The 27,020-nt window shown below is 44.6% G+C and overlaps 2 protein-coding genes across 3 annotated transcripts; one reads left to right on the top strand and one right to left on the bottom strand.

Moving 5' to 3' along the window:
- The first annotated feature begins 12 nt into the window (after positions 1-12).
- On the top strand, positions 13-7,505 carry slc4a1ap (solute carrier family 4 member 1 adaptor protein). Its single transcript, XM_083682796.1, has 13 exons — positions 13-889; positions 1,056-1,257; positions 1,505-1,633; positions 1,720-1,780; positions 2,018-2,157; positions 2,280-2,440; positions 2,677-2,746; positions 2,911-3,100; positions 3,406-3,508; positions 3,744-3,981; positions 4,311-4,480; positions 4,855-4,924; positions 6,218-7,505. Exons 1-13 carry the CDS (start codon positions 56-58, stop codon positions 6,265-6,267), a joined length of 2,418 nt encoding a protein of 805 aa, XP_083538922.1. The 5' UTR covers positions 13-55; the 3' UTR covers positions 6,268-7,505.
- A 2,613-nt stretch (positions 7,506-10,118) lies between these two features.
- LOC310813996 (uncharacterized protein) lies at positions 10,119-26,881 on the bottom strand. 2 transcript variants are annotated; one of them, XM_083683203.1, is made up of 5 exons: positions 26,260-26,881; positions 19,440-19,521; positions 18,643-19,157; positions 15,322-15,375; positions 10,119-11,638 (listed from the first exon to the last, which is right to left on the bottom strand). In XM_083683203.1, exons 1-5 carry the CDS (start codon positions 26,326-26,328, stop codon positions 11,513-11,515), a joined length of 846 nt encoding a protein of 281 aa, XP_083539329.1. In that variant the 5' UTR covers positions 26,329-26,881; the 3' UTR covers positions 10,119-11,512. The 2 variants fall into 2 exon arrangements, with proteins under 2 accessions (XP_083539329.1, XP_083539330.1); XM_083683204.1 differs by lacking the exon at positions 26,260-26,881 and adding an exon at positions 20,717-20,750.
- Between the last annotated feature and the right edge of the window lie 139 nt (positions 26,882-27,020).

Raw genomic sequence — 27,020 nt, 5'->3', positions numbered from 1 at the left:
AAACATGGCGAGCCCCTCACGATCGCAGGATCTGTGTTCGAGAACGGAAGATGAAATGGACACTCAAATGGAAACGGGCCAATGTTCGAGTATTGGCAATGGTGGTGAAAATGAAAAGAAAGAAGATGTGAAGAATAATAATGCTCAAGAAACAGAGGACCCTTTCAAGAAACCTGCTCTTTTCGCGGCACCTTCCCGTGCGACTAAACGCGTTTCTGTTTCAACCAGTGCAGCGAAAAAGCCTACACCTGAACCCGACAGTACCAAAATTAAAGAAGACAAATCTGATGCTTCTGATAATACACCTGCAGATGGAGATAGTTCAAACCCTGACGAGGCCAGTGTGTCCACGCCGGACAACCACAACAAGACGTCAGATAACACTCCAGAGGGAGACAAACATTCCAATGAAGAGAAGACTGTTGCGCCTGTTAAGACGAAGGAAGACGTCAAACAAAGGCTGCCTGTTAATGTCAAAGGACTACCCGCTGGTAAATTTAAACCTCACCCTCCTCTTCCATACACCGAACCCCCTTGGGGTGGAGTGGCAGCAGATGTCCTTTATTCCCTCGAGATTCTCAAGGACGGTACAATAGTTGACACTGTCCCCCTCACCCAGAGCAGTTACTTCGTGGTCGGACGTTTACCTGTGTGCGATGTGTCCCTAGAACACCCCTCAATCTCCAGGTACCATGCAGTCATACAGTATCGCGGGGAGTCGGGAGAGGGGGAAACGGTAGGAGAGGCGAGAGGTTTCTATGGCTATGATCTGGGGAGCACGCATGGTACCTTTGTGAACAAGAACAAGATGCCTCCGAAGACCTACATCAGGCTTCGGGTTGGACACGTCCTGAAATTCGGGGGAAGCACTAGACTTTTCATCTTGCAGGTAAATATGATAAGCAATACAGCAAAAATATTTTAGATCCAACAAGTCATCCAACAACAACAATCATGTGTGCGAAAGCGTAATAGGCTACCCTGGTAGCATAAATGGATAAAGGATTATGTGATAGACAACTTCTGAACACTCCTTCCTTGTTCTCTGTCCGCAGGGTCCAGAATTTGACGAGGAAGCAGAGTCGGAACTGACGGTCACTGAGCTGAGGGAGCGAGCCAGGAAACAGCGGGCGGAGCTGGAGAAGAGGATGATGGGAGAAGGCTCGGATGAGGAAGAAGAGAAGGAAGGAGAAGGGAAAGGTGGCAACGCCCAGGGCAAGAGTTCCAGCGAAGATTCAGGCTGCACTTGGGGAATGGGTAAGCTTGTGGTGGACAAATATGGAGACGCTGTAGCAGAAGAACTGAACTGAACTTCACAAATCCCAATTCCCTGCCCTGTTTGATATTTGGCACCAGGGCCATGTTATTGTGGCCAAATAAGCCAGTGCTTATTCATGTTATGGGAATCAACTTGTTCAAGTCTTGGGTATCCTCTTATATGTCCCAATAAAAATGTTCCTTCTCTCTCTTTCTCTCTGTTATCTATCCATCCATCCATTTCTAGCTGAGGAGGCTGCCCCAGATGAGAATGAGAGCGAGGAGAACCCCTTTGCTACAGAGTTCCAGGAGGACCAGGAGGCTGCCTACCTGAAAGACCCCAAGAAGGCACTGCAAGGCTTCTACGACAGAGAAGGTTAGGCCTTGTTGTAATTACGGTGGGAGATGTCCTTTAGGTGTTTTTGAGAGTGTATCTCATTGTGTGTGTGTGTGTTACTTCAGGGGAAGAGCTGGAGTTTGAGTATGAAGATAAAAACCATGGGAGCTGGCTCTGCAGAGTCAAGTAAGTGCAGTTTCTCCAGATTCTGTCTATGCCAAAGTAAATATAAAAGGTCAATTCTTCCCTCTGCACTAAACAATCTACCAATGTGTAGGCATGTGTGTGTATTTACAACAAGAACTTTTATACACATGATATACTGTTGTAAATTAATAGTATTATTATATAATGTTGTACATCATGAGTAAGTCCCTGCTAGATCATGAATAGGATGATAAAAATGGCACCTGTTATGATCAGCCTCCCGGTGGACGACGCACTGGGGAGGCAGCTGGTTGCCGAGGTGACCCACACTGGGAAGAAGAAGGAGGCGGCCATCCAGTGTTCCCTAGAAGCGTGTCGGATCTTGGAGGCCAGGGGCCTACTCAGACAAGAAGCAGGTCAGCACATCAAGCCAGATTTGAAGTGCAAAACGTTGCCCCTTAAATATTATTACTCTGGCAAGCTTATCCTACCTTTCTTTGTCATGTAAACACATGCCTGTAACTGGAACTCCCTCCAGTGTCCCGCAAGCGTAAGAAGAAGAACTGGGAAGATGAGGACTTCTACGATAGTGATGATGACAATTTCCTGGATCGGACTGGAGCTGTTGAGAAGAAGAGGCAGCAGCGTATGAAGAAGGCGGGCAAGATCGAAGAGCGACCCGACACTTATGACTCCCTGGTAACCCTCCCAATGTCAATGGATGAGCTATCATCTCTAGTTCATATGCAAAGGATCCGAAATGTTCTTCAGGGATCAATAGTTAAAAAGTGCACAAATCCTATGCCTTAGTTATAACTTGTTGTGCACATTTATGTTTCAGGGCATAGTATACATACAATCTCAGAACTGGAAGGTTCTAGCTTTTAGAGATGAGATTGAGTGACAGGCTGACAATGTGTGTGCTTCGTCATAAGGTGGCCAAACTCACAGAGACGGAGAAGCAGCTGGCAGAGACAGAGAAGAAGCTCAGTGCTGCAGGGAGAGGTGAGAGGGAGAGGTCTCTGTGGTCTTTAGTTGACAACTGTTGTACGTGTGAAGTTACTTGTCTGCCTGTGTGTGTTTACCATGTGTGTCGTTTGGTCAATGTGAGGTTTTTTTCCCGTGTGTGCATGTTTACATCTCTCTCTCTCTCTTGTCCTCCGCCTCAGATGGCTCCCACTCGTCCTCTGAGGACCCCCTGGATGCCTTCATGAGCGAGGTGCAGAGCAAGACGGGGCTGGACGCCGTGGAGCGCAGGAAGCTACATGTGCACGGCGCCAACCTGCGCAAGGAGGCCCAGAGACTGCGTAAACTGGTGGAGCTCACTCGCCCGGCCCAGATGCCCTCGCTGCAGACTGGGTGAGACGCGTCACAATGTCTAAATCGCCACAAAAGAACTTCGAATCAGACTCAGACCCAACATAATCCCTGTGAAGGTTGAACAGATGCACTGTATTATGTCGGAGGGCTCCCAGTTTTGTAAGGTTTTAGACAAGAAGTTGTACAGGGAAAAAGATAGACAGTATCTATCTCAATACCTTCTGATTTACTTTTGAAGTGATTTTTGGAGGATGCAGAAGTTATACTACTCCTATTGTACTGTTGGCACTGATGTTAAATATTGAAGTGGTCAGTACTGCATTCTGACATATTAATGTTGACAGGTCTGGGAGTGGGTCCTCAGAGCCACAGAAGAAGAAGTCCTTACCACTGTTTGGCGCCATGAAGGGAGGCAGCAAGTTCAAGCTGAAGACTGGGACTATAGGGGTATGTACTCCTAGGAGAGGAGAAAAGCTTTTGTAGCTAAAAGAGGGTTGTCTCCGAATATCTTTATACTATCTAGATTTGTCTGCCCTTGTCTTTCTCTCTCTCTCTTTCCTTCTTTCTTTCTGTCCAACTGTGTTTCTCTCTACCTTCTTCCATCTGTCTCGCAGCCCTTTAATCACCCTCTCTCTCTCTCTCACACACACACACACACACACACACTCTCACTCTCTCTTAGAAGTTGCCCCCAAAGCGAGACGACCTGCCCCCAGAGCTCTTCAACATGAAAGGGCTTCCACCTGGAGGAGAGGAGGAAGAGGAAGAGGAAGAAGAGGAGGCTGAGGAGGAGAAAGATAACAACAAAAGGAGTGAAGACATGGCCGATGTTCAGACTGAGCCCAGTGAAACCACTTCCACAGAGAGTTCCAGCAGTCGACTCCACAGGAAGGAACCAACCAAGTCCCAACACTCCCGAGGTAGGGATGCTATACCAACTGGAGGAGTTAGTCCTAGTTCATCAAACGATGGATCTTAATGCTTAACCAACTGTCTACCATGATGTTATGATGTACAACATTGTGTAAGTTGTATTGGATTTTGTGTCTGAACTGTTATTCTCCCATTTGCCACCAGGGGTCAGTACTGTATTGTGCTTTTTTGGACAGAGCCAGAGATATACATATAGTACATATTGTATGTATATACAATACAAGGCTCTGACTTGGTCCACTCAATAAAGTTATTTTAGATTCACTGACAACAGTGTATTGGTCATTAAACACTGTGTTTGTATGGTTTGTTGCAGGGAAAAGGATACCACAAAGAGGGAGAGATGCAGAGGAGTCTGATGAAACCATGGCGCATGCCCCGCAGCAGCCTGTCTCTGCAGACCCCAAAGAGGGAGACGAGGAAGAAACAGTGGCCAAGCCAAGTCTCAAGAAGAGTGGGAAAAAGAAAATGATGGGCCCCAGCAGAGTAAGCACCAGCCACGAGTGCACACACACCATACAGTATGAGCAATCAAACTGACTTGTTCTTGGCGATACATTGAAATGCTTGACTAAGTATCAGGTTTGCAATATACAGTTCGAGTTGGTGACTTTGTATACATTTTAATTTATACCATGTAATGGATAGGGGAAAGGCATGTGGATCGTAGAGAGGGCACTTATTGTTGACATTTCCCAGGACTTTTTATACCATGCTAACATTCACTCTCTGTGCCTCAGAATTGTACCTTGCTAACATGGTGTGTACCTTACAAAAACAGGAAATGTTGCATTGTTGGTGCATGTAAATATCTTATGATGTTATGGATCAACGCATCATGTTATCTGTTCTCTCTACAGCCTCCAGCTGCCCTGTCAGGAGAGTACCCTGAGGATGACCCTGACTATTGTGTCTGGGTGCCACCTACAGGTATAAACCAATGATTTATGTTTACTTGTTGATTTGAGTTCTTTTAAACACATTACATATTATTGTTTAGAGTTCCATGACAGACTTCTTCCCCTCCTAGACCTAGGTCATTCAAGTGATGGTCAACAACAAGTTAACACAGAAGTGGTCACTCAATTTGGCTTGGTTTGTCAGTCTGGCCCCTTCAACTGTTCATCCTTTTAACAGTAATGTCATTTCCGTTGGTTTTTAGGCCTTAAGAACCTTACCAGGACATAAGACCCTTTGTCTGAATGATCCCAGAAGCCTGTAAGCTCATAGCTAGGTTACACAGTGTGGGAATGTTTCTCACCATTGGTGAGGAAAAAAAAGAAATGTGTTTACTTTATCTCCAGTATGAGAGAAAGATTGAGATTATTGAAAGTTGTCATTCTCACCCATGTGCCCAGTAAGGACCAATGAAATTCATTGGAAATGCCTTGTGACATTTCAACAGGCCATGTTAATCAGGCCATGTCAATCAGTCTGAGAACAGACCATTGTTTTTGCAAATCCTGAGGAGGTTTTTTGCTGAGGTAATACATGCAATACATGACTGAAAGGTCACTGTTGGAGATAATAAAATCTCTTGGAGTAGCTTCACTACCCGCTCGGAGATTTAGTCCCAATTCTAGGAGAGCCCAGGCCAAACTCTAATGGCAACTCTAATGATAGGACATACAGTTATTGTCATCAATCCAGTGGTGTCCTTAAAGACACAGAATGATGCTTCAACAGTCAAATGATGCTGCAAACAGTCAAAAGGACTGTTTTAGATAGGCCTTTACAAAGACCCATTGATAGGGTTGTCCCTGACCTCTGGGAAGAAGAGATGGAGGGAGAACGAGAAGAAAGATAGAGAGAGGAAGTAAACAGGCTTTTATGGCCAATTTGTGAAAAGGGAAAGTTTCATCTGTGGCCAAGGAATGCAGATCAAAGTTACTGCAAAGATAAGATAAGGTTACAAACGTTTCAGAGATTTTTTTTCCTCGGGAATTAGCTGTAAAGACTGCCAAGAGCCAATTGGATTGAAAGCCAAAACTCATTGTATGTAGCAACCCACTATTTAGTTGTGGTTTGATTTGATGGTGAGGATTTTATGCAAGTACGTAAAGAGAAACGTATGCTGTTGGCACTGTGATATATGAAGGAACTATGTTTTCCCACCAGCTCTGAAACATGTGACTTTGGTTAACCAGTGCTAAATAAACAGTTAGTATGAAAGTGTTTAACTCCAAGACTCTTTGACGCAAACATTTCCCTCCTCGTCCACAGGTCAGTCGGGAGATGGCCGCACCCACCTCAACGAGAAGTATGGGTACTGAAAACAAGGGACAAAAGGCATCAGTCTTCTTTTGCCTTCTTTCTGTCAACTCTATCCATTGGCAGACATATCAGCATCATACAGGCATCCATCCACTCTGCACTTACCCCCTCTCTACCCTATGGCCTGGTTCCATTTCAGCCACTAGCCACTTCCCCTTCAGTCTTTACAGATGGTAAATGACTGGTTCAGTGTAAGCATTTTAGTGATGGCTCCACCTAGCCCTCCAACAGTCCTCAAAGTGGATCTTCTACCATACTGCAAGTTTACACACCTCTCTACACATTCAAATCCACTTCTGAGCAAGTGGCAACACTTTGGAGTCCAGAACAGACCGACAATGTGGTACAACCACAACACACACCTTGGCCTTTAGTGTCTTGCTGGGACAAGATGGAAGCCAAGCAGTTTGGCGGTTTGAGTGGTGGTGAATTGATTGGCTCCTACTCTTAATTCTGGCCATGATAGTACCTTTCAAAACAGCTTAGTAAATGTGCGTATGTCTTCAAGCAGTGTAAATAAGGACATTATCAATTACTACACTTGTCGGTATCGGTAAACGAAAGTGTCTCATATGTCAGCTGAATGTACAGAACACGAGAGGAGTTTTAAATCAGTGCTGTCTGTATTTACTGGTCCTAGATTAGCTCTTATAACTTTGGCTGCTCTGTCGCAATCCCACCTGACATCCAAACAGTATCCTCTCCCTGCTGGGCTTCACTCTGTCAACTGCTGGCGTAACCTTTTTTTATTTTTTTTTCAAAGGAGAGTGAGCACAGTGGAGAGAGAGAGGGAGAGCGTTGAAGCAGCTTTGCAGGCCATCTGGACACTTGTGCGGCATTACTGGATAAAAAGCAAGCTGATAATGAGTCAAGCTAACCGTAGTGTGAGTGCGAGTGTGCATGTGTGTGCCTGCCCCCTTTCAAAGTTCTCTTTTTAACCAGATCTTCATTACCAGTGACTCAGCGTTGGGAGGCTGGTGTGTCTGAAGTGGGTCTTCGTGTGTGTGTGTGTGTGCGTGTGTGAGGCAATCAGCCTAAAGCAGGATTATGTTGCCACAGAAATCCCACAGTAATGCTCCAGTACTCTTCAGGCTCTCTCTTTCCACCCCACTCCTATCCAATCACAACCCACAACAGAGACTCTTAAACCTGGAGCGTTGAGAGTAATAGCTCTCCAAAAGTCGTGTATTGTTTTTGTTACTTATATTTGTACAATAAAATTGTCTACTGTACTTGGCCCACCGATTGTTCTGATTTCATCTTTAGAGGGTTGGTGTAAATGGGTACTTCACTTCAAGGGGACATGCACAGGGGACTCCTGCCGCCCTTGTTTGTAGATATTCTTCATCTGCTCTCTCTCTCTTCATTCTCACACTCCCTCTTTCCCCACATTCCCAAGCCTTCATCCTCCCCAACTGTCAGACTACAGGCCTGTTTCTCACAGCCTACCCTGTAGTGTGTTGCTGACGTCAGTGTTTCACACACACACACACACACACACACACACACACACACACCCACACTCCATCTCAGTGGTTGATCTGGCTCTGAGAGGCTTGTGGGATTGGCCTGCTCTGTTTTGTGAGATGCTCTGCTGTGTGACAGTGAGGAGGGGTGAGGACCTGCAGTCTTATGCTACACATACGCAAGTCCAGTGTCACCAGCACCCAGCCTCTGCCTATACACACACATATTGCTGTGACACGTACACTCATACAGTATATCTACATCTCCAATTGTATACTTTGTAATGGAAGAATACTCAGGTGACAGTGAATCCACATAGACACAACATTCTCTGACGTATCTATAAGATACTCTGTTACCACAAGGCCTGGCATGTAAGGTCGGGGCAAGGCCTAATAATGGCATCAATAGCAATCTGAAGGTATTATAAGGCAACAGGAATCTTTCTCTACAGACATGATGAACGATGATGTTATTTAGATGACATTGTGCAATTACATTCCTGAACACAGACCAAAACACTGTTGTACAACTATAACCATTGTGTAACTGGTCAGCCAGAATCACAATGCCGATCACCTACATGAACTGCAAAGAATATATATTCTTTGAATAGCTTTGGATTCTTAGATGGCATTTACCCACTGTCTCTACTATTACTGATATACTCCTGATATGCTCTACTGTTGACTTCTGACTTACTTGGTGCCCATTATGTGATGCTTTTATGTATCATGTATGTTTTGTATTTTCTTGTGTGTGATTTTATGCTGCAACTGAATTGCCCTTAGGGGACTGTTAAATACCAAATAACCATATCATTACTATTAGCACATACACACAAACAGATAGGCACACACTTTCACATACACAGATGCACTTGTCATACACACTGATATGGCACTTAGGACCATATTTTAACGGTGTAAAAACGTGTTGGGGTGTGTCTGAAATATGATTGCTATTTTCAAGGCCAAGATTTTTCAGAGCAACTGATGGCACTTGACCTACTCATGTGGTCCTCTATGGCTCAGTTGGTAGAGAATGGCACTAACAATGCTTAGATTGTGGGTTCGATTCCCACTGGGACCACATATATACTGAAACAAACTCACTGCAATGTAAGTCGCTTTGGACAAAAGTGTCAGCTGAAAGGAATATCTTCTTACTCATTGTTGTGAACATGCCTCTTTCACCACGACTCCACCCATCTGAATGCAGGCTAGACAGTGCTCCAGCGCTGTCGTCATTTCACCTGTTACTGCCGACACAAATTGCCATTACGCCTGCATTTGGACGTTTTGCACCGGCTGAAAATAGAGCCTGTACAGTACTATACCACACATAATCTGACAAATCTTGTTAGCACACAGGCCCAGACACCAAGGCTACTCTTGTACCACACACACTTTCAAAGCCCAGTTCTTCTCGCACCCCTGAGGTCTATTGGGAAGTGTCCCGCTGGTCCTCCAGACAGGTAGCTTTGACCCTGGGCACCAATTCCAGCTCCCATCCCCTCACCAAGCTCCAGGCTCTGGCCCGACCCAGTCTCACCATGCTGGGCCCTCTGCCTGGCCTTTAGCTTCCTGCCCAAGCTAGTCTCCTGAAGGATGGAGTGACCAAGGCTTCAACTCCCAGAGCTCCAGCAGCACTGGGTCTGGAGGGGTCACGGGACTGGTATGATAAGACTAACCAAGGCCACACACTGAGCATGAGAGAGGCTCTTGTTTAATCCACTGTGTACAGCGAATACAGAATATAGCTGTACTGTACAAGGCTAAAATAAACTTGTCAACTGCCATAGTCGAGGAGGAAACTGAAAACACCCTAATGTCCTCATCACTTAAGTTTGTCTGCTTCGGAGGAAAATTGTGCATAGACATGTAGTTTTGCTACCACTGTATATGGATATAATATGGTTGATGCAAGTTTCATTTTTAGGCTTTTGGTAAATGATTGCTCCTGATCATGAGTTTTCTGTAGTCCTTGTCTGTTCACCCCAGATGTTTGTGCTATACAGCCAACTCATAATACAGTGGTTATCAAGTCAAAAATGTTTGGCATGAGAACGATTGTAATAAGAGATGGCTGTATAGCACAAACAGATCTGGGTGAACCTGGCCATCTTTTTCTCTTTTGTGGCTGTGAAACTTTCTAACCCTTCTCATACCTTAATGGTTGGTTTCCCAGTCACAGATTAAACCTAATCCTAGACTAAAATGCATCTTCAATGGAGATGTTCTATTGGAAATGTTATTTAATCCAAGACTAGATTTAGTCTGTGTCTGAAAAACTGGCCAGTTGAAGACCAACATTTTGGCAGTGAAACAAAGACTGCCAAAAAAGACACTTAAACAAAGACACTTAAAAATCAAGAGGCCACAGGGCGTTTATTCGTTCAGAACGTTATGCAAGGGACACGGATACGTCACAGCATTACATTCACTCTAGCATATCTCGGTTACGGTGGTGACACTGTGTTTTGATCTTAACATGTCCAACAAGGGATACATTCATATGCATAAATAGGTCATCTTGTCACTTGAGGAAAAACTGTTTTTCATGTTTGTCCTAATTACCTTAGCATATCGATCTTGGAGTCAAGTCTCATAGGAATGTCATTTAGAGGCATGAAGATGAGGTTTGGAACGACTTGGCTGTCATACATACATGTGGCCATGTGCCAACAATATAATGTGAAATGCATAGCATACTACTACACACATGACAGAAGCACCAAATTATTTTACTGTACGTCATATTTTGTGTGGAGTAAATGTCTTCCACTTCATTTCATATCTGGACACATACGTTTTTCTTCTGCACCACAGTGAAATGCATGCAGGGAAAGAGGACAACAGTACTCAATTTAAACCTGGTTTTCCCTCTATCGTAAAATTCACAAGTTCAGTCAACAGGTTGAAGGTTACATTTTCAAACTGTTGCCTATTGTACAGTCATACATTTCGTTATATCTCATCGTGACCTGTATAATTCAAATAACACATCCAACAAAATAGGAATGCAGGCAGAAAACATGTACTTTACTTTCAAATGACTGCATTTATGATTGACCTGTGTGTGACCACTGCCTACAGGTTGTCCAGAAGAATATTTTCTTGTCTGACCGATACATACAAAGACATTAACTCTTCATATTGTGCAGTCTACAGCTTGCAGCCTTGCAATGTGTCAAATACCCTGATTAGGTGAGAAATCTGTCTATAGTTAGAACCTTTGATTGTCTTGAACATACATTTCTCTTCTGAGTAACCAACCCAAACAAATTGTGTCATCGTTTTTTTCAAATGGCTTTATTGTCCCTCGTAAAATTTCTTGAAAGTCCATTTTAGTTTCTCAAGAAGAGACTCTCCATTGAAAAGGTGTCCAAAAGACAGCGGATCTTTATGAAATACCTGAAGTATCCTTCGAACTGAGAGCATGAGTGAAGTGGTGCTTCTGCTCAACCCCATTGTCTGATATCAGGGTTAAGACCTCCTCATTCTTGGTGTCTTCATGGTTAACAGTGGTCAGAGCAACAACAGCATTTTCAGAGTGGGATAACCTGAGGGTACGATTGACCTTCAAACATCGGCTTAGTCAAGTTTTCCTATAGAGGTCATTCCTATAATGGTAACTCATTATGTAGCTCAGTCTCATTAATGAAGCGGAGACAAGTCGTAATCCTTGGTCTCCTACAGACTCAATACGGAAGGGGTGCGGTGGTGGTGGTGGGGGGGGGGGGTTAGGGTTAGGGTTACGTGAATGTGGATCTCCTCACAGACACGGTGGGTCCTCGGACGGAGTCAGGGGTCTGCAGGGGGGGGCCGTGCTGAGAGAACGGAAGGCGAAGATGGAAGGATCGTAGGCGTACCTGGGCGGTGGACGAGTGCCAGTCAGGTTCTGTGGAGAGAGAGGAGGAAAAAAGGATGTTGAGAGACAGGTCAAAAGTTTGCGTTTTAGCTAATCCAATTGATATCCTCCTGGTAAATTTGACATGAGCAGGGTTTAATGCCATTAGTGTTCATTTACAGGTCAGCCACTAATGTAGCTTTGTAAGGCTTTGGAGCTACCGTGTGTTATGCTGGCTAACGCTCTGGAGATCCATACTAGGTAGAAAAGATTTGACATTGTTATGCATCTGCAGGTGGATTGCCATTTCAGTTACCACAGTGGATGGCTACAACTGGATTGAATTCGAAATTCCGGCACACTTGACATGAAGTTGTCCCTGTTCCATGCAATTGAATGGGATCAAGGTCTGTTCCAAAGGAGTTACTTGGCAGTTACACAGATACATTACAGTATGATTCCATGTAACTACACATCGGTACAACGTGACTAAAATCATCATACAGACCAGCAGGCAGAGATGTGAATGGGGGGGAAGGTTAATTAATTTCTGCATTTTCAAATCAGGCTTTTCATTCATGGTGGCGGTGTTGGGGGGGGGGTATGACAACACTTTTCCAAGTACAGCCCTGGGCAGAGCCTCTCTGTTCTGCAGGGCCTCTCTAAAATTAGCCCCCGTCATGTTCTTCACGACAGGAAACGGCTTTGTGTGATTTGGCAGTGAGGCAGCACTTTCTCCGTCTCCACTCAGGGGGGTTAGTGGGAAGAGAGATTGGGGGCCTTGCGATACTGTAGCTCACTCACTGTAATCAGGAGCTGACCCCCATGGATAGAGGGCAAACAGAAGAGAAGGAGAGAGAGAGAGTGTGTGTGTGTGTGTGTGTATCATGAAGGGGGCAGTTGCAGCACAGCTGTTGGTTCGCAGTGTCAGGGGTTTGTGCACTTCTTTTTATCCTTTCATTGTCCCTCTGCCTTCACTCTCCCACCCTCCTCTCCAACCATGTCCTTTTCTTCACAACAAAGGTTACTGTACTGTGCTGTTTTCCTCAGCCCTGTAGAGGGGTGGTGTTATGTAACCATGTGCCCTGGCATTGGAAAAATACCTAATGACATCACCCACCGTAATGACATCAGGCACCACCAGGGCCACACACACAACTACATGTGTTGTCATGGCTTCAATCCCCATCTTGAGGGATTTGATGTAGACAGACTACTGGGCCACTGTAGCTCCGCAACAAATCCCAGCAGCACTGTGCGCTCCACACCCAGGTTTACCCCAGTCAATGACATACATAAAAGAAAAAACATCCCTGTTTTGACTTTCATTTTGGCCACTGAAGGCTTACACATCTGTCCTGGGAGGAAATGACAGTGGGGGAGAAACAGGTTCCAGGTTAGAGATCGCAGTGAAGTTAAAATGTTCTCCATATGGCAGCTCAAAGTCAGCGAGCCAGTTGCGTGGGCGAGCCAGTTGCACCTATGGGAAGGATTTGTATCTGCTGCTGTCACATTAGCAGGTTAGCATTCCCTGTGGAGTCATCTAGCATCCTTGTCTAGGACCTGATGTTACTGCTACCACCCAAAAGTGTCAAAAAAAAGGTTGAGTTTTAAGACTACAGACAGACAGTTTAATAACAATGGAGTGTCTTTAAAAAAAATCAAGCTGCCAGATGTGTTCACAATGTTTTCCCAACACCACTTTGAGTTAAGTTGCTCCGACATATGTTAGGCTAGTCTTCCAAGTTAGCGTACTTACTTGTCCTGTTTGCTCTCTATAGTGCATAAGAGCCAGACCTCTAATCAAATCAGAGATTCATCAAGCTAGTACACTAATACACTAATATCTCGATACAACTTTTTTTCTCCCCCTCTCCCACCCCCTCATTTCTCCCTTGGTCTCAATCCCTCTCTACCTCCCCCTTCTCTAAGGGGGATGAAACCAGACGCTGCTCTCTGCTGCTCCTTCCTGGGAAAGAGCTCACCCTTCTCCCCTCTTCGCTCCACCCCCCACCTCTGTTCCCTTGAGTGGAAAGTTCAGGAGTAGCAACAGCAGCAGCAGGGTGTTTTAATTTCATCTACAGGATCATTTCCCCCCCCGGCCTGCACCCACCACATCTTCACGAACAGGCCCTCTCTCGGAAACCTCTGAGGGCCCCCCCTCACACTGCCGCATCCACTCACAACCTTGTGTCTCTCCTGGACCAGAGCCAAGGAAAAGATAGGGAGAATTAGACAGCGAGAGAAGAGGAGGAAAAAAGAGCTAAAAGCTAGAGAGCGAATGGCAGAGACACAACCACTGAGAAGCAGAAGGAGTTTGATACAGAGAAAGGGGGGGGGGGGGGTCAAGAGAGGGTGCAGAGTGTGACAAAGGAGGGAAAAAGAGGGGGGCCCCCAAATCACTCCAAAGATCGACTGTACTCAAAAATGCCGTGTCTGGAACGTACCCAAGAACCACAGGTCATCGTCAACAACAACAACACCGCCGCCACCACCACCACAAACAAGAGGAGATAATGAACAACATCTTTCTGTAGCAGATGAACACAACAGATAGCAGCCGGCCGGCTATAAATGGAAAATGACTTCATCTCTGACGATACACCACAGGGCAACCACACACTCCTCTTCCTCCTCCTCCTCCTCCTCCTCATCTCTTTGTCGCTAGGTCGTCTTCCTCCACCACTTTGAAAGATGAGCCTCAATTACGTATCTGAGGCATCGCTTAGACACTCCCAGAGTAGTTTTTAGCCACACAGAAAGGGGTAACCGAGTATGTAGCTATTGATGGTATGTGTGTGTGTGTGTGTGTATGTATAATTGATTTGAAACATTTACCTGTGTGTTGGAGTTTGTGTAACCCTGTGTGTATGTGCAGTAAACTTAGTCGTTGATACCAATAGTGTGTCTGTGTGAGAAAGCGCGCGCGCTTGTGCTACTGTCTGCTATAATTTACAGTATCCCACACAAAGTGACAATGACGTCACTTTCTCACCACACTGCGCGTCCTTCTGGAGAGCGCTCATTCATGCCAAAGTGCCCAGGCGCCTTTGAATCCATTCGAGCTGCCCAACCTGCTTCCTCAACCTCTACACGCCCGAGCTCAGGGGGCACACGCTCGCTCTGCTGGCAGCGCACACAACGTTCCCAAAACGTTTCTAGAATATTCTTAGCGCTGACATTATCTTCATACTTACTGCCTAGTTTTGACTGAGTGAAAATGGCAGTCCTACAAAACCACCTCTCTTCCGTTTAATATGACCAAATCGGTTTACTCTTCTTGGTCTTGTTGTGCGGTATTTAGAGGAGTAATCCGTTGGGCCTCTCGGTTTTGAAACCTCTCTGGCGTGTACCAGGCTGTAGCAGGGCATGGGAACCAATGCCAGTGCCAGATGCTGTCCCAGCATGCATTTGGAGGGGCATCAAGGTGTTGGCGGCGAGACAGACTTGGTTGTTCGTGGGGGCCGCATGACCTCTCAGCCTTATTGCTTCTGTAATCGACACCCGATCTAGTCTGGGTATTGTGGCTCTGCATGAAAGGGAAAGGACTGTGTTTGTGTGTGTGTGCGTGCGTGCGTGTGCGTGCGTGCGTGTACGTGATTTACAACTTAATCTCCTTTTTTCATGTCAAGAAAGCACAACATTTAAGTTTAAGGTGTTAATGTGTAGCCTATTTGTGATCATGCGTGTTTCTGTGTGGGAAGAAGAAAAGGCGCAGATTAACATAAACTCACCCGAATCTTTATAGTCCGCGTTTTCCCACCACAGTTCTTTTTCAGGAGCATTTTCTGTTGGGTACAGAGGAAAAAGTACATGAGCTGCTACCTACAACGGTCAGATAGAGCAACTCTGATTTACTGACACAACACAATGGTTAAAAAAGGTGCATTCTAGCCGTGCTCACACAACCATAAAACAGCAAAACCTCTTTCCTGTTCAATTTGAACGATCACTGCGCACATAACAAGAATGTCTCCCTTCCCATGCTTCTCTCACAAAATGCACTTTACTAAATCATTCCGTTCTATTCTTTACAACGCTGACAATTGCTTAATTATATTGGTTAATGAAAACGAGCATTGTAATTGGCCGAGAGGAGCTCGAAGCCGTGATTTGATAATGATAATGTCACGGTTAAATCACCTATGATACTACTACGCCACAGTAGATTTGTGTCAATCATGTTCCCTTGACCACATTTATCGTTTTGGGCGCTATATTGTAGCAAATGGCGGGGTAGAGTAGCTTGCCCTCAGTGGGTATCGAACTCACAAACTTCCGCTTAGTAACCGGCCACGCTAGCTACAACACCAAGAGAGTTAACTCCCTTGGCAGAGCTGCTAACGGGATCTTACACAGGGTCATTACACTATGTATCAGCATTGTGTTCTCAAGCATTGTGTTCTTGTTACGATTTGTTATGGAACCAATTGTATAAAAGCAATAATGCTCTTGAGGCCGTGACTTATCGTCAATATTGTCACTTGGTTGGGGGGTTTGCCAGCACACTGCTGCGCGTCGTGTCTAACAACTCGCCCCTACCCGTGACAATATTCAAGATAAATCATGGCCTCTCAGGCAGTATTGCTTAATTAGACACAATCCCTCAGCAAACATACAGAATCAATGCCATAACCTATATTGATTAATCTCAAAACAGCTCTCAATGCTATTAAGGTTAAATCAAAATTGATAGAAACTAATGTGATGACATCACAGCAATGATCAACATAATAAATTAATTAGCAATGAATGATAATAATCAAGAAACTGAGTCCAGCTGCTGCTATAAACTAGACAAATCAGTCAATGAGGCTTATGTAACATTCTGTAACAGACTCCCCTCCCTGTACACCCAGCTAACCCACTCTCGTGAGTGTGGGAGGTGGGGTGCACAATTGAGGAATTGTCTGGGGTGGGGGGGGGTTCAAGGGGGAAGGGCTTTATGGAAGGGAGGAATAAGAATGGAAACGCAAAACTCCTGCTGTTTCGGAAGGAGGGAGAGTTGGTATGGACTTGCCCTTGCAAGCTCACCACCCCCTCCCCCTCTCACAACAATGGTTGTACAGTACTTTTGGGTGAAAGTTTGGTGAATGTCATTAACTAACTTCAAAATTAGGTCTTCAGCATCTTCTCCGAATTAATTCTCTAATTTGAGGACAGCGTGTGGTAGACACGTGAAAACAAAAAGCCAAAATAATGACTTGTAAGCATATCTGACCAACCAATCGTTCGTGGGCCAGGCAAACAACATCTGCCATACAAACTGTTGAAGATGACAATCGTTCCACAGACAATGGGCATGGCCGTGCCACATCTGAGCATTTGGGTTTGGATTAGCGTACGCACAGCGGATTAGCAAAGACTAAAACAAAACAACCCGGGTGGCCCTTTGACCCCTGCAAAAGAATATTAAGCGATAAATGCATGTGCATTATGTCAGAGTGTCTGGCCACAGACCGCAGACTTCCTAATCTCTCCTCTCAAACAATGTCCAACTTCTTTAACTTGGATTCAATTATTGTGCTTTCAATAGTTCCAAAGTGCTACCACAATTTAACGGTTGAAGTGTTTCGCACAACACTTTTGGGTGGTGAAATGTTTTGCCCGTATTTTGTTGTTTTGAGAACCAAAAGACACAGAGAGAGTCTGGTACATACAGTTGGTTGTGGGAGAGAATAACAAAGAGAAGTTGAAAAACAGGATACGAGTCTGTGAAGAGATGAGAATAGAAAGATAGGAGAGAGAGAGAAAATTAAAAAAGGAGAAATGTCGAATTTTTGAGTTCTAGAAGTTTGCTGACTGGTGATTTGAGGTTGCCAATCTGAAGGGTTAATGGGATAGTACTGTCTGGGAGCTACCTCTGCAGGCCCCCCTATTGTATTGCCACCAGCACCTCCCATTCTACTTGACTGAGCGCGCGCGCGCAGACACACACGTTCCTTATTTTTTTCTCCCCCTCTCACTGCGGCCCGCTGTCTCTCATCATCTGTTCTCCTTCTAAAAAACTCCCATGGACATATGGAGCCCTAGCCCCCTACCCCACACACACACCCTTCTCATCGTCAGTCTGGGCCAATGTGGCTATTGGATTTTAATAATCACTGGACCAGCTTCGCTGTGACTCATTAGTAGTTGTCGTTTTTTTTTTTTTTGTTGTTTATTTAATCCTCTCCTTCTGCCTCCACCCCTCCGTCTTTCCCTCGCTCGCTGGCTTTTGTGAGAAACCAGGGCAGACATCTGCCATCCGTACCTCACTCTTCTTCATCTCGCCGGACCACCGAGGTGACAAGCACCCTGCCATGGAGTGTGTGTGTGTGTGTGTGTGTGTGAGTGAGAGAGAGAGGGTGTGTGTCGTAGGAGAGGTGATGTTACTATGCCCTTTTACCTAATCCTGAGCTCAATGTAATGAAGCATATTCTACAGGCTGGCTGGTGGTTCAAGGCTAATACTGTAACCCCTAACACTTTGTATTTCATACCGCTTCAGCAACATCAACACCACCCTCTTGGTCTTGCGTCCCTTGTGAAACATTCAAATGAACTTGGTAGAGTACTGGAAGTGACAAAATACAATCCTGAAGGGGCTGTCAAAATGTAGTGAGTTATCGTGTAGTGAGTTATCTTGCAAGAGCTGGAAAATGGCAGTGTCTGCCAATATGGAGATAAAGAATGCCCTCTAACTGTTCAGTACTTCCAGTGATCCTTAAAGCGATAGTCCATCCAAATAACAAACTTTCGTGGTTTTGCATTGAATTTAGCTAGCTGGAGGAGACAAAGCAATCCATGATAGTTTCATTTTTTTAGTTTAAAACTTTTTGTTTTAACTATAACCAAATGGTTACAGTTAGCATTTGCTCAAATTAGTATTACAGAAGAGCATACATGTATTAAACATTGTTCAATGTCGAAGCTTTGCAATGATGAAATGCTTATGTGCGAAGCTATCCAACCATACCCTGTGCTGACCGAAGAAATAATGTTATGTTAACAGTTACGCTAATAGTGGCCATCAACTCATAGTCAAAGCGGCAAATGCTACCTAGCGACGCTAACCTGTTGCATTTTCTCCAGGTCCAGGCTGGGCCTCCCCTGTTCTCCTCCATAACTGTGCCTGTGTTTTCTGTAGGGTGCCGCCGTCTGGTCAAAGTGGGTCAGAATGATGGGCCGGGCAGCTGGCTGGACCACCTGAAGCTGGAGCCGGACAGGGGGTGGCTTGAAGCTGCACGGCGGGCTGGAGCTGAAAAGCACCGGGCTGGGGGAGGCAGCCAGGCAAGCCCCAGGCTCCACCACGGGCGGCCTGGAGGAGGTTTGCCCCCGGCCGCACAGATCCCGCACCTCCTCGTCACTGGAAGCACTGCTGTGGTGGTCACTGTGGCACAGAGTTGTCGCCCACTTCCTGCTGTCAGCTATACCGCGGCTGATTCGCTCCAGTTCTTCTTCGGAGGAGTGACGGTCAAGCGTGGGGTCCAGGAGGAGTCGGAGGCGACGCAGTCGGGCCGGGGACAGGGGGCCCTGGTTGCTCTGCTGGCTGGTGGCCAAAGGAGTGAGGCCACAGTTCCGCCGCCGCTCTGCGTATGGCGACGAAGGACAAAGGTCAAAGGGGAAGAGTGAAGAAAGGTTGAAGTGGAAACAGCCCAAAGGTTAAGAGGGCTGTTTGGTTAAGTGTGTGCAAAGTTGAGCTCAAGCTCTCCTGAGTTATAGTCTTAAACCAGCCAGAAACCGTTATCAATCACTGCTTAGATATAAACTGTTATCATTACCGAGTAGCCTGTCTGTTCCTTAATTGGTATCAAAAACTAGGACTAGAGTTGAACGTTGGGTGAAAGGGGGTACTGGCAGGTGTCACCTACCTCTGTCAATTTGTGCAAGCTCCTGGTTCTCCCCCTCCGAATCGTCACTCTCCCCTGCCTCCCCACTGCCATGGTAGGAAATCTGGAAGAGGAATGAGGTTAAAAGGTCAAACACGCCATCAACACAACCATTCTAGATGCCATTGCGGAACCACCTGAGTAATGACTCGCAGCATGTCAAACCAATCAAATATCTTGCTTGGGCTTAGCTCCAAAAAAACAATTCAGTTGTGAACGTACATAACAAGCAACCATTATACGGGCATAAGTACTCACACAGGAAGCGTTAAAATCCCGGGAATCTGAAGCCACACCCTCTAAGGGCCCTGGAAGTCAAGTTTCCCCCATTGAATCTCACTACAACTAGCTTATCGTTGGCCACTTTCGACATTTGCTGTTGCTATTTTTATGTTTCAATAAATGTATTTATGAGTTCGGGGTGTCATTATCAAAATAGTTAGCAGTCATCACCATCAATCACCTGCATCATAGTTAAAAGACGATTGTACTCCTCTGGAAAATGTATTGGAAATCCCATTGGAAACCGCATTTCCATACCCCAGTACAGAGCTGTGATATGTCACTGTGAGTATCTGAGGTTCTTGGAATGTAACATCCAATGAAATTGCAACCACATTCTCCTATCACTCTGTCCAGTTCAAGCCAAACCAGATCAGCTAATCTAAAATGTTCCAGATCGCCAAAGGAGGCATCAGAACAAAATGATTTGGAGGTATGATTACACAAGATTAGGAAACACCAATCAAACCATCACGGATATGAAGTTACTGGGAAGCAGTACTGCTTAGGCCTAACAGAAGCCTAAAGAGTGTGACTTCTATTACCTCACAACTCAACAGCTAGTGCCACATGAACTCGAAGAAGCAACAGGCTAGACCACTGACGCAATCTTCAACAAACATTTAATTTCAAGGGATTGTTTAGGAGACGTTTTGCTGTATGAAGACGTTGTACACGCCAATAATTAGTGTAGTTAATGTAGAGCACTCATACAGTAGGCTAATGAAAACATGCTACCAGAAGTTTGGGTCAAATAGGAAGACCGATAATGTCACAAAAAGCTGAAATCTAGGCCTGTGCTGTTTACAAGGTAGCCCCTGAGTAATGTGGCTACGCTAACTGGTAACTTAGCATTTCCAAGGCCCAGACTGCCTCTTTAAGAGAAATCCCTTTGAGGGGTCTACAGCAACAACAACAGAGAAACCCAGCAGACTGCAGCACTAGGAGTTAAGTAACGCGCCACACACGGTAATTACCACACTGAGGCCAGGCCGAGCAGCTGCCATCTGTTCACACACACACACACACACACACACACACACACACACACCCTTTCAGAGACACAACACGCCTCGTCTTCCTACTGAAGCCCTTCAAACAGAGAGAAGAGGGAGGAAGAAATAAAGAAAGAAAAGAACCAGGGCCTCTAGTCACACAAGAGGTGGCTGCATACATTTACATGCAAACATACAAAAGGGGTGCTTTCAATGTAACATTGTTTGGATAAGTATTCAAGTTTGCCACATGTTACGCTGTGAAACTTTTCCATGATGTAAGGCCACACTAAAAACAAACTGCATGGTACAGTACACTCACTTCCCCAGCAATTTCATCACCCTATCAAGAGTCACATTTAAAGCACCATACAGACATAGCTTACTGTGACCAAAGCCTCAATATAAAAGATCTCTGCTTTGACCGATAATATTCAGTCTAGTCTCGTATAGGAGGTTGATAGCTTCTTCTCATGAAACTGGTGTGTGTGTGTGGACCAACACTACAACAGGAAAAAACTTGAGAGATGGGAACTTACCTGCTAGTTCTGAATTCCAGTCAGGGATGCTTGGCATACTTTGTGTCCTGCTCTTGTCCTGGCTTTTTGTACCTTTCTGGGTCAGATACTGATCGGGAAAGACACTCATTGTCTTCCTTGTCCATACTGTGGTGTGAACTGAGTGAATCATTTGGGGTAAGTTGCAGTGGGCCCAAACCACTGATCCAGGTTCATATGTTTTTAATCCTCCAAATGCTTATGGTTAGGATTGGGGGTAGGGTGATCTGTTACTAGACCAACTTCAACTTTGAGCCAGGGGGTTCAGTTGAAATGCTCCAGGTTAGAGGTCAAGGGTGTCAGTCAGTCAGTTGGGGCAAGTCAGGTAGTCTTTTCAGAGGGCAGCTATTGTCTGTGGAATCAGGATTAGCCAACAGTGATGTTGATCATTACAACTATTAACAATTTGACCTCTCCAGGGTAGTTCAGAGACTTTCTGTCTTTAACCATTCAGAGGGACAGCAGATGAAAAAGAAGCCACCAGCACAGTATACTAGCATACATAGCCCAGTTTAGATACATTCACATAATGTAACACACACACACGCTAAATTAGTGAGAAATAGGAAGTGCTTTAAAGAGAATCTGACAGAGGAGACATACAGTAGGTCAACTCCTTTACGTTTCTGTTAGTTAATCTGCCCTATTTGTAGGCCCATTGAAACCCCTCTTCAATGTTGCATAGTTCCTCAGGGGGAATTTGTTTTATCTGAGGAACTAAAACTCACCCAAACACGGTTCAAATAATTAGACCATAAAAAATGCAAATCTCAATAGGGACTGTACGACTAATGTGTCGTGTATGAATTTGAATACACAAACTGTAAGCCTTGATACTTGTGTTGAGCATTAATGGAGTACCAGAAGATACACTCTATGCTCAGTGAATTGTTGTTGCTTGCTTGAGTGTGTTCACAAAGACTGTATTGCTAACTGCGTGGTTGTGTCTTGGTTCATTGCAAGAGTGCAACAGTTGAGGGTACCTGCTTTTATACCGGTTTGTGTGTGAGTGAGAGATACAATATGAATATGTTTATGGTGAGACTGTTTGATTATCCACAGGAGAGCTACAACTAGCCTAACCTACACAATTTGCATGTCCTGTGCAGTGGAGCTGAACTGATTTGCTTACACTTACCAGGTAGGGCACCACTAAGCTAGATCGAGACACCTAGCTTTACAACACAGATTGAATTAGGCCTAATCTGTTACATTAATCAATTCCTTACAGTAAATGGTCCTTATAACTTGATGGTTCTAAAAATGTTGTCAATCTTCTCTGAGGACCACCCTTAGACCCTTGACATTAGGTTCATATCCCTCCATTACTGGTGTCGTTGAAGTCCTGGCCGACACTACACTTCCAATCCAAACCCTCACCCCACCAGTGTCTGCTACGGCCTGCTAAAGCTACGACCCTGGTGTTATCTCCCCACTAAAAAAGGAGATACAGTATACAATGTGTGTGTGTGTGTGTGTGTGTGTGTGTGTGTGTGTGTGTGTGTGTGTGTACCCGCTTTTGCATAGGGAAAACAAAACAAGCTAGGCCTGGAACATAATTTGACCATTCAGCCTGCCGCATCCAATAGACAAATATACAACATACTTCTATTGCGAAGTCACACTCCCGGCGACTGATTGAAAACTGTTACAGCCTACATACAGTACACACACAGAGAAAGAGACAGAGAAACAGTCAAATGTTCTGAAGCAGTATGGAATATTCTACTGTCTCTACAGCAGTGGCACTGGCTATGCCATCTGCCATCGATTTGGCATGGATGGTGACAGTGTCATCTTTGACATGTTCTCATTCACTTGTGCTGCATGTGAACCCATGTGTGCCAATGCAGTGGAGTGAACCTGTGCCCACACCAGTGTGTGTGAAGATTTTCTTCCATTGAGGTAGTTCCAAAGAAGGAAACAAAAACATAGTGAAAGCTATAGCACAGACACACACAAACATGCCAAGCAACATACCATCTAACCAAACATCAAGACAAACCCATAAAACCACATGCAAAGTAAGTCACTACACACACACAAAACAACAGGATTCTAGCCACAAAACACACCCATAAGTTGAGCACACACGTATAGTCACTCAGCTGCCTGCCACACTCAAACATGTCAACTCTGTAGGCTAAGATAAATACTATCATAATTGTACTCCAAGAGAAACTTTTGAGAGAGCAACATTTCCCTCTTCTGACTTTTCATTTATAGGTGGGCTGGAATCTTGACCTACTTTCCCCAATTTGAACAATAGCCATCTAGATGTGTCACTGGCTAAGGCCAAGGCTACTTGTTAGTTGAGCCAGAATGATCATTTCCAGACAGAAAATTGTAAAAAAAAAAAATATATATATTATAATAATAATAATAATAAAAAGAAGAAATCCACCATCGAAAAGTGGAAGCAGTTTGCATAATGTTTGGTGATGTGAGAAATTATGAACAATCGAAGGCAAATCAAGCAAATCAACAGTCCTGTCAATTAAAATGTGTGTATTTGAACAATTGTACTTGCCTCTTGGATAAACTAACCTGATTCCAAAGCTCCAAATATATATTGTACCTCATCAAGAGCAAAATTACAGTGGTTATGTCTTGCATTTCTGGTCTGTAAATAGTGGAGTGACTTTCGGTTGTACGTAGCGAGCAACATGAACAGTAGGCCCACATTACTGCAGTCGAGGTAGTCATAGAAACGACAATTGACATTTCTGTGACCCAAGGAGTCCTTCTATATGTGTGTGTGTGTGTGTGTGTCAAGTGAGGCTGACTGAAATCCATGTCACTCACTGTCACTGAGCTGCTTTCTAAGCTGGATCAATGGGAATCTTGAAACGCACAAAGTCAAGTTCACACACACACACACGCTTCAGGACTGATACAGACCAAGTACCACACACAGGATAGATAAACACTCACTTTATTTCAGAGACCTCCGATTTCTTGTTTCGTTCCTAACATGCTCTCATGGGGATTCACCCTTTAATTGTCATTACTGTAAGTTCCCATGGACAGGAGTGGAATGGGGCCCTTTGCCCATCCTAACAAGGTTGGGATAAAGTCTATCTTTGGGTGGTCTAAGCCCTCAACTGCAGAGTGACCACTTTCACAGCCTCTAGGATACACCATTGATAAGAATTCCAAGAATTGCAGCGCTAAAGATGCACATCAACGACGTAGCCTAATCTTTTGAAATGCTAAGTTAAACTCGGCCTACATCTAGGGTTAGAGTTACATCTAGGCTGGTCTTGTTCAACAGCTGCCCCATGTTCCTACATATGAATGGGATAATTCCAGCAGTGTGCCATAGTACTCCCAAACTATGTTGAAATCTTGTCAGAAATGCTGATTATGTATAACGTTTGTGAAATCTTTACAAACCGAACAGCGATGTAGGCCTATACTGTAGCTACAACGTGATCGAGGCTAGCTTTTGTGCAAAGATTTCATGTTTTGTGTGGCACCACAGAGTGGACATGCTTGGATGGGCAGATGCATGGCAATAGGCCTACCGTTTGATCACACAGATGTGCACACACGTGCACACACAGTATAATTTCCTCTTCGCACCAAGCAGACAAAAGAGGAATAGTCCACAGTCCACACCCTATCCAACCACAAGAGCCACACAATGGGGTGGCACACTGTCTCCACCAGGCAATTAGAAGTGTGCACAAAATGGCTGCCATGTTACCACCAAGTTAGTTGGCAGTAGCACAATGGTGGTGGAGGAGGCGATGTTACCCATTCACAATGTGTATCCCTAAATATGAAAGGTATATGGGCCAAATGCAAAGCGAGCATCATTGATGGCACAAAATGGCTGCCGTGAAGCATCTAAGTGGTTGTGACACAAGGACTCGTGCAGCTAGTGTAAGGTGAAGAGTGGTTGAAATTAAATCATCACCAAGATCCTTCTCAGTCTGATAAAAAGTTGTGAAAAAAACTTAAATGTCTTGGGGCTATAGATCGCAGAGTTGAACAGCTGTTGGATGGGCATAGCCAAAGTTTGGTTAAAGCAGTTCAGGGCTGTGTGTGTGTGTGTGTGTGTGTGTGTGTGTGGTGAGAAAGCACATTGGGCAGTTGAGGGTGGAAATACTGTTGAGCTAGGCGTCCACACACTCAAGTCACTAAAAAACAGAACTTTTTAAAAAGAGAACCAGATGTGTAATAAATAGAAGGTGTCAGGGGAGGCTGGTGGAGGTAGAAATGGGAGGACGTGTTTGATACCATTCCTCATTTCATTCCAAGCATTACATTGAGAGTGTGTGTGCGCGTGTTAAAAAAGAAATTGAAATTGTAATGAGCTTGTGTGTGATTCCGTGTTTCCACAGAATTGAACTGTAATAAAGCTGGATGCATTTGGATTTGAATGTATGGCTTCTTTGTGTGCATGGGGTTCATGGTTGTATCTTTGCCAAGTTTGTGTGTGTGTGATTATAATTGCTTAGTATATCTAAAAGAAAAAAAACTAAGCATGTAGACTATGTACTGTACATCATAATCATCATAATAGCTGGGTTGAGCCTGTCTGTGAGAAAGAAAATACTGTACAACCCACACATTTGACCATGAAGTTACTGAGTGAAAAGTGTTATTTATCAGCTGTTTTTAAAGTGTGTGTGTGAGTGTGAGTGTGTGTGTGTGTGTCTTTTCAACTAACCAGGTCATTCACCCAAGCTGCATGCAGGCCCAAGCAAACAGTTCTGCATAATGCAATACTAATTAACATGGAGCACAAGGCAAGGGTCAATATCCAACAACACCATGTTGCTCAAATCCACTAGCTGTCAACCCAGTTTCAGTTGAATCAATGTTGAAATGAAGACAACAAAGCTATCAAGCACAGGGAGGCATCTCTGTGTCTTTGTTTGGTAGTGTAAAATGATGAAAACTAATATTCAACTCAATTGAACAATATAATGAATATTCCCTGAACCTTTTAATGCTTACCTTAAGTTGAAAGGGATGTATTTCGTTGAGTGAGTGTCTTCTTAGCTTCTTAGTTAATGTCTTCAACATCCTGATGAACTTATTTTATGGCTTGTTTTCTCCAAATAATTTGTGTTGCTAAATTGTCACTGGCATGAAGCCATGTGACAACCCCAATGATTCATTGAAATGCACAACTTTGCACATTAAAAGGCACAGACTTTCTCTAAAGCAAACAGTTACATACATTCACACACATACAGTCACCACACACAAACATGACACACTCAACCTCAGCTGAAGAAATCGAACAGCCCCCCAGGGCGTGCAGTATTAACTAGGCACAGGCAAATTATCTTGACATATATCGAATTCCGTTATTTTGTGAGAAGATCGGATTTAGACTTGCTTCAACTAAACCCGACTTCTTTTTTTGTGCGTTCATTTAGCTCGCTAGCGACGTAGCCAGTCCTGGCAGTTGTCGGTCTCACAGGTCCCAAATTAATAAATGATTACTTTTCAACTTTCTCTTCCTCGGCTTTTCAAAAATAGTTCTAAGAAGAGTGCGCGACGTGGTTTAAAAACGTAAATCAACTTGCTCACATTCAGACACGCACACATTCACACTCACACACACACACACAGCCGAATGCACACGCTTACGAAGAACACACATACTACTTCTCTCGCTCATGGATCTCGGCTCGTTCATTGGCTTCCCTGAGCGTGATGTCATTTTTCTCAAGAGGGAGGGGTAGCTGATTATTTCTTAAAGCAATATA

Source organism: Argentina silus (assembly GCF_951799395.1).
Source record: "Argentina silus genome assembly, chromosome: 13".
Classification (NCBI taxonomy): domain Eukaryota; kingdom Metazoa; phylum Chordata; class Actinopteri; order Argentiniformes; family Argentinidae; genus Argentina; species Argentina silus.
Note: the sequence above shows the minus strand (reverse complement) of the source record. Positions and strands in the feature narration are given on the sequence as shown.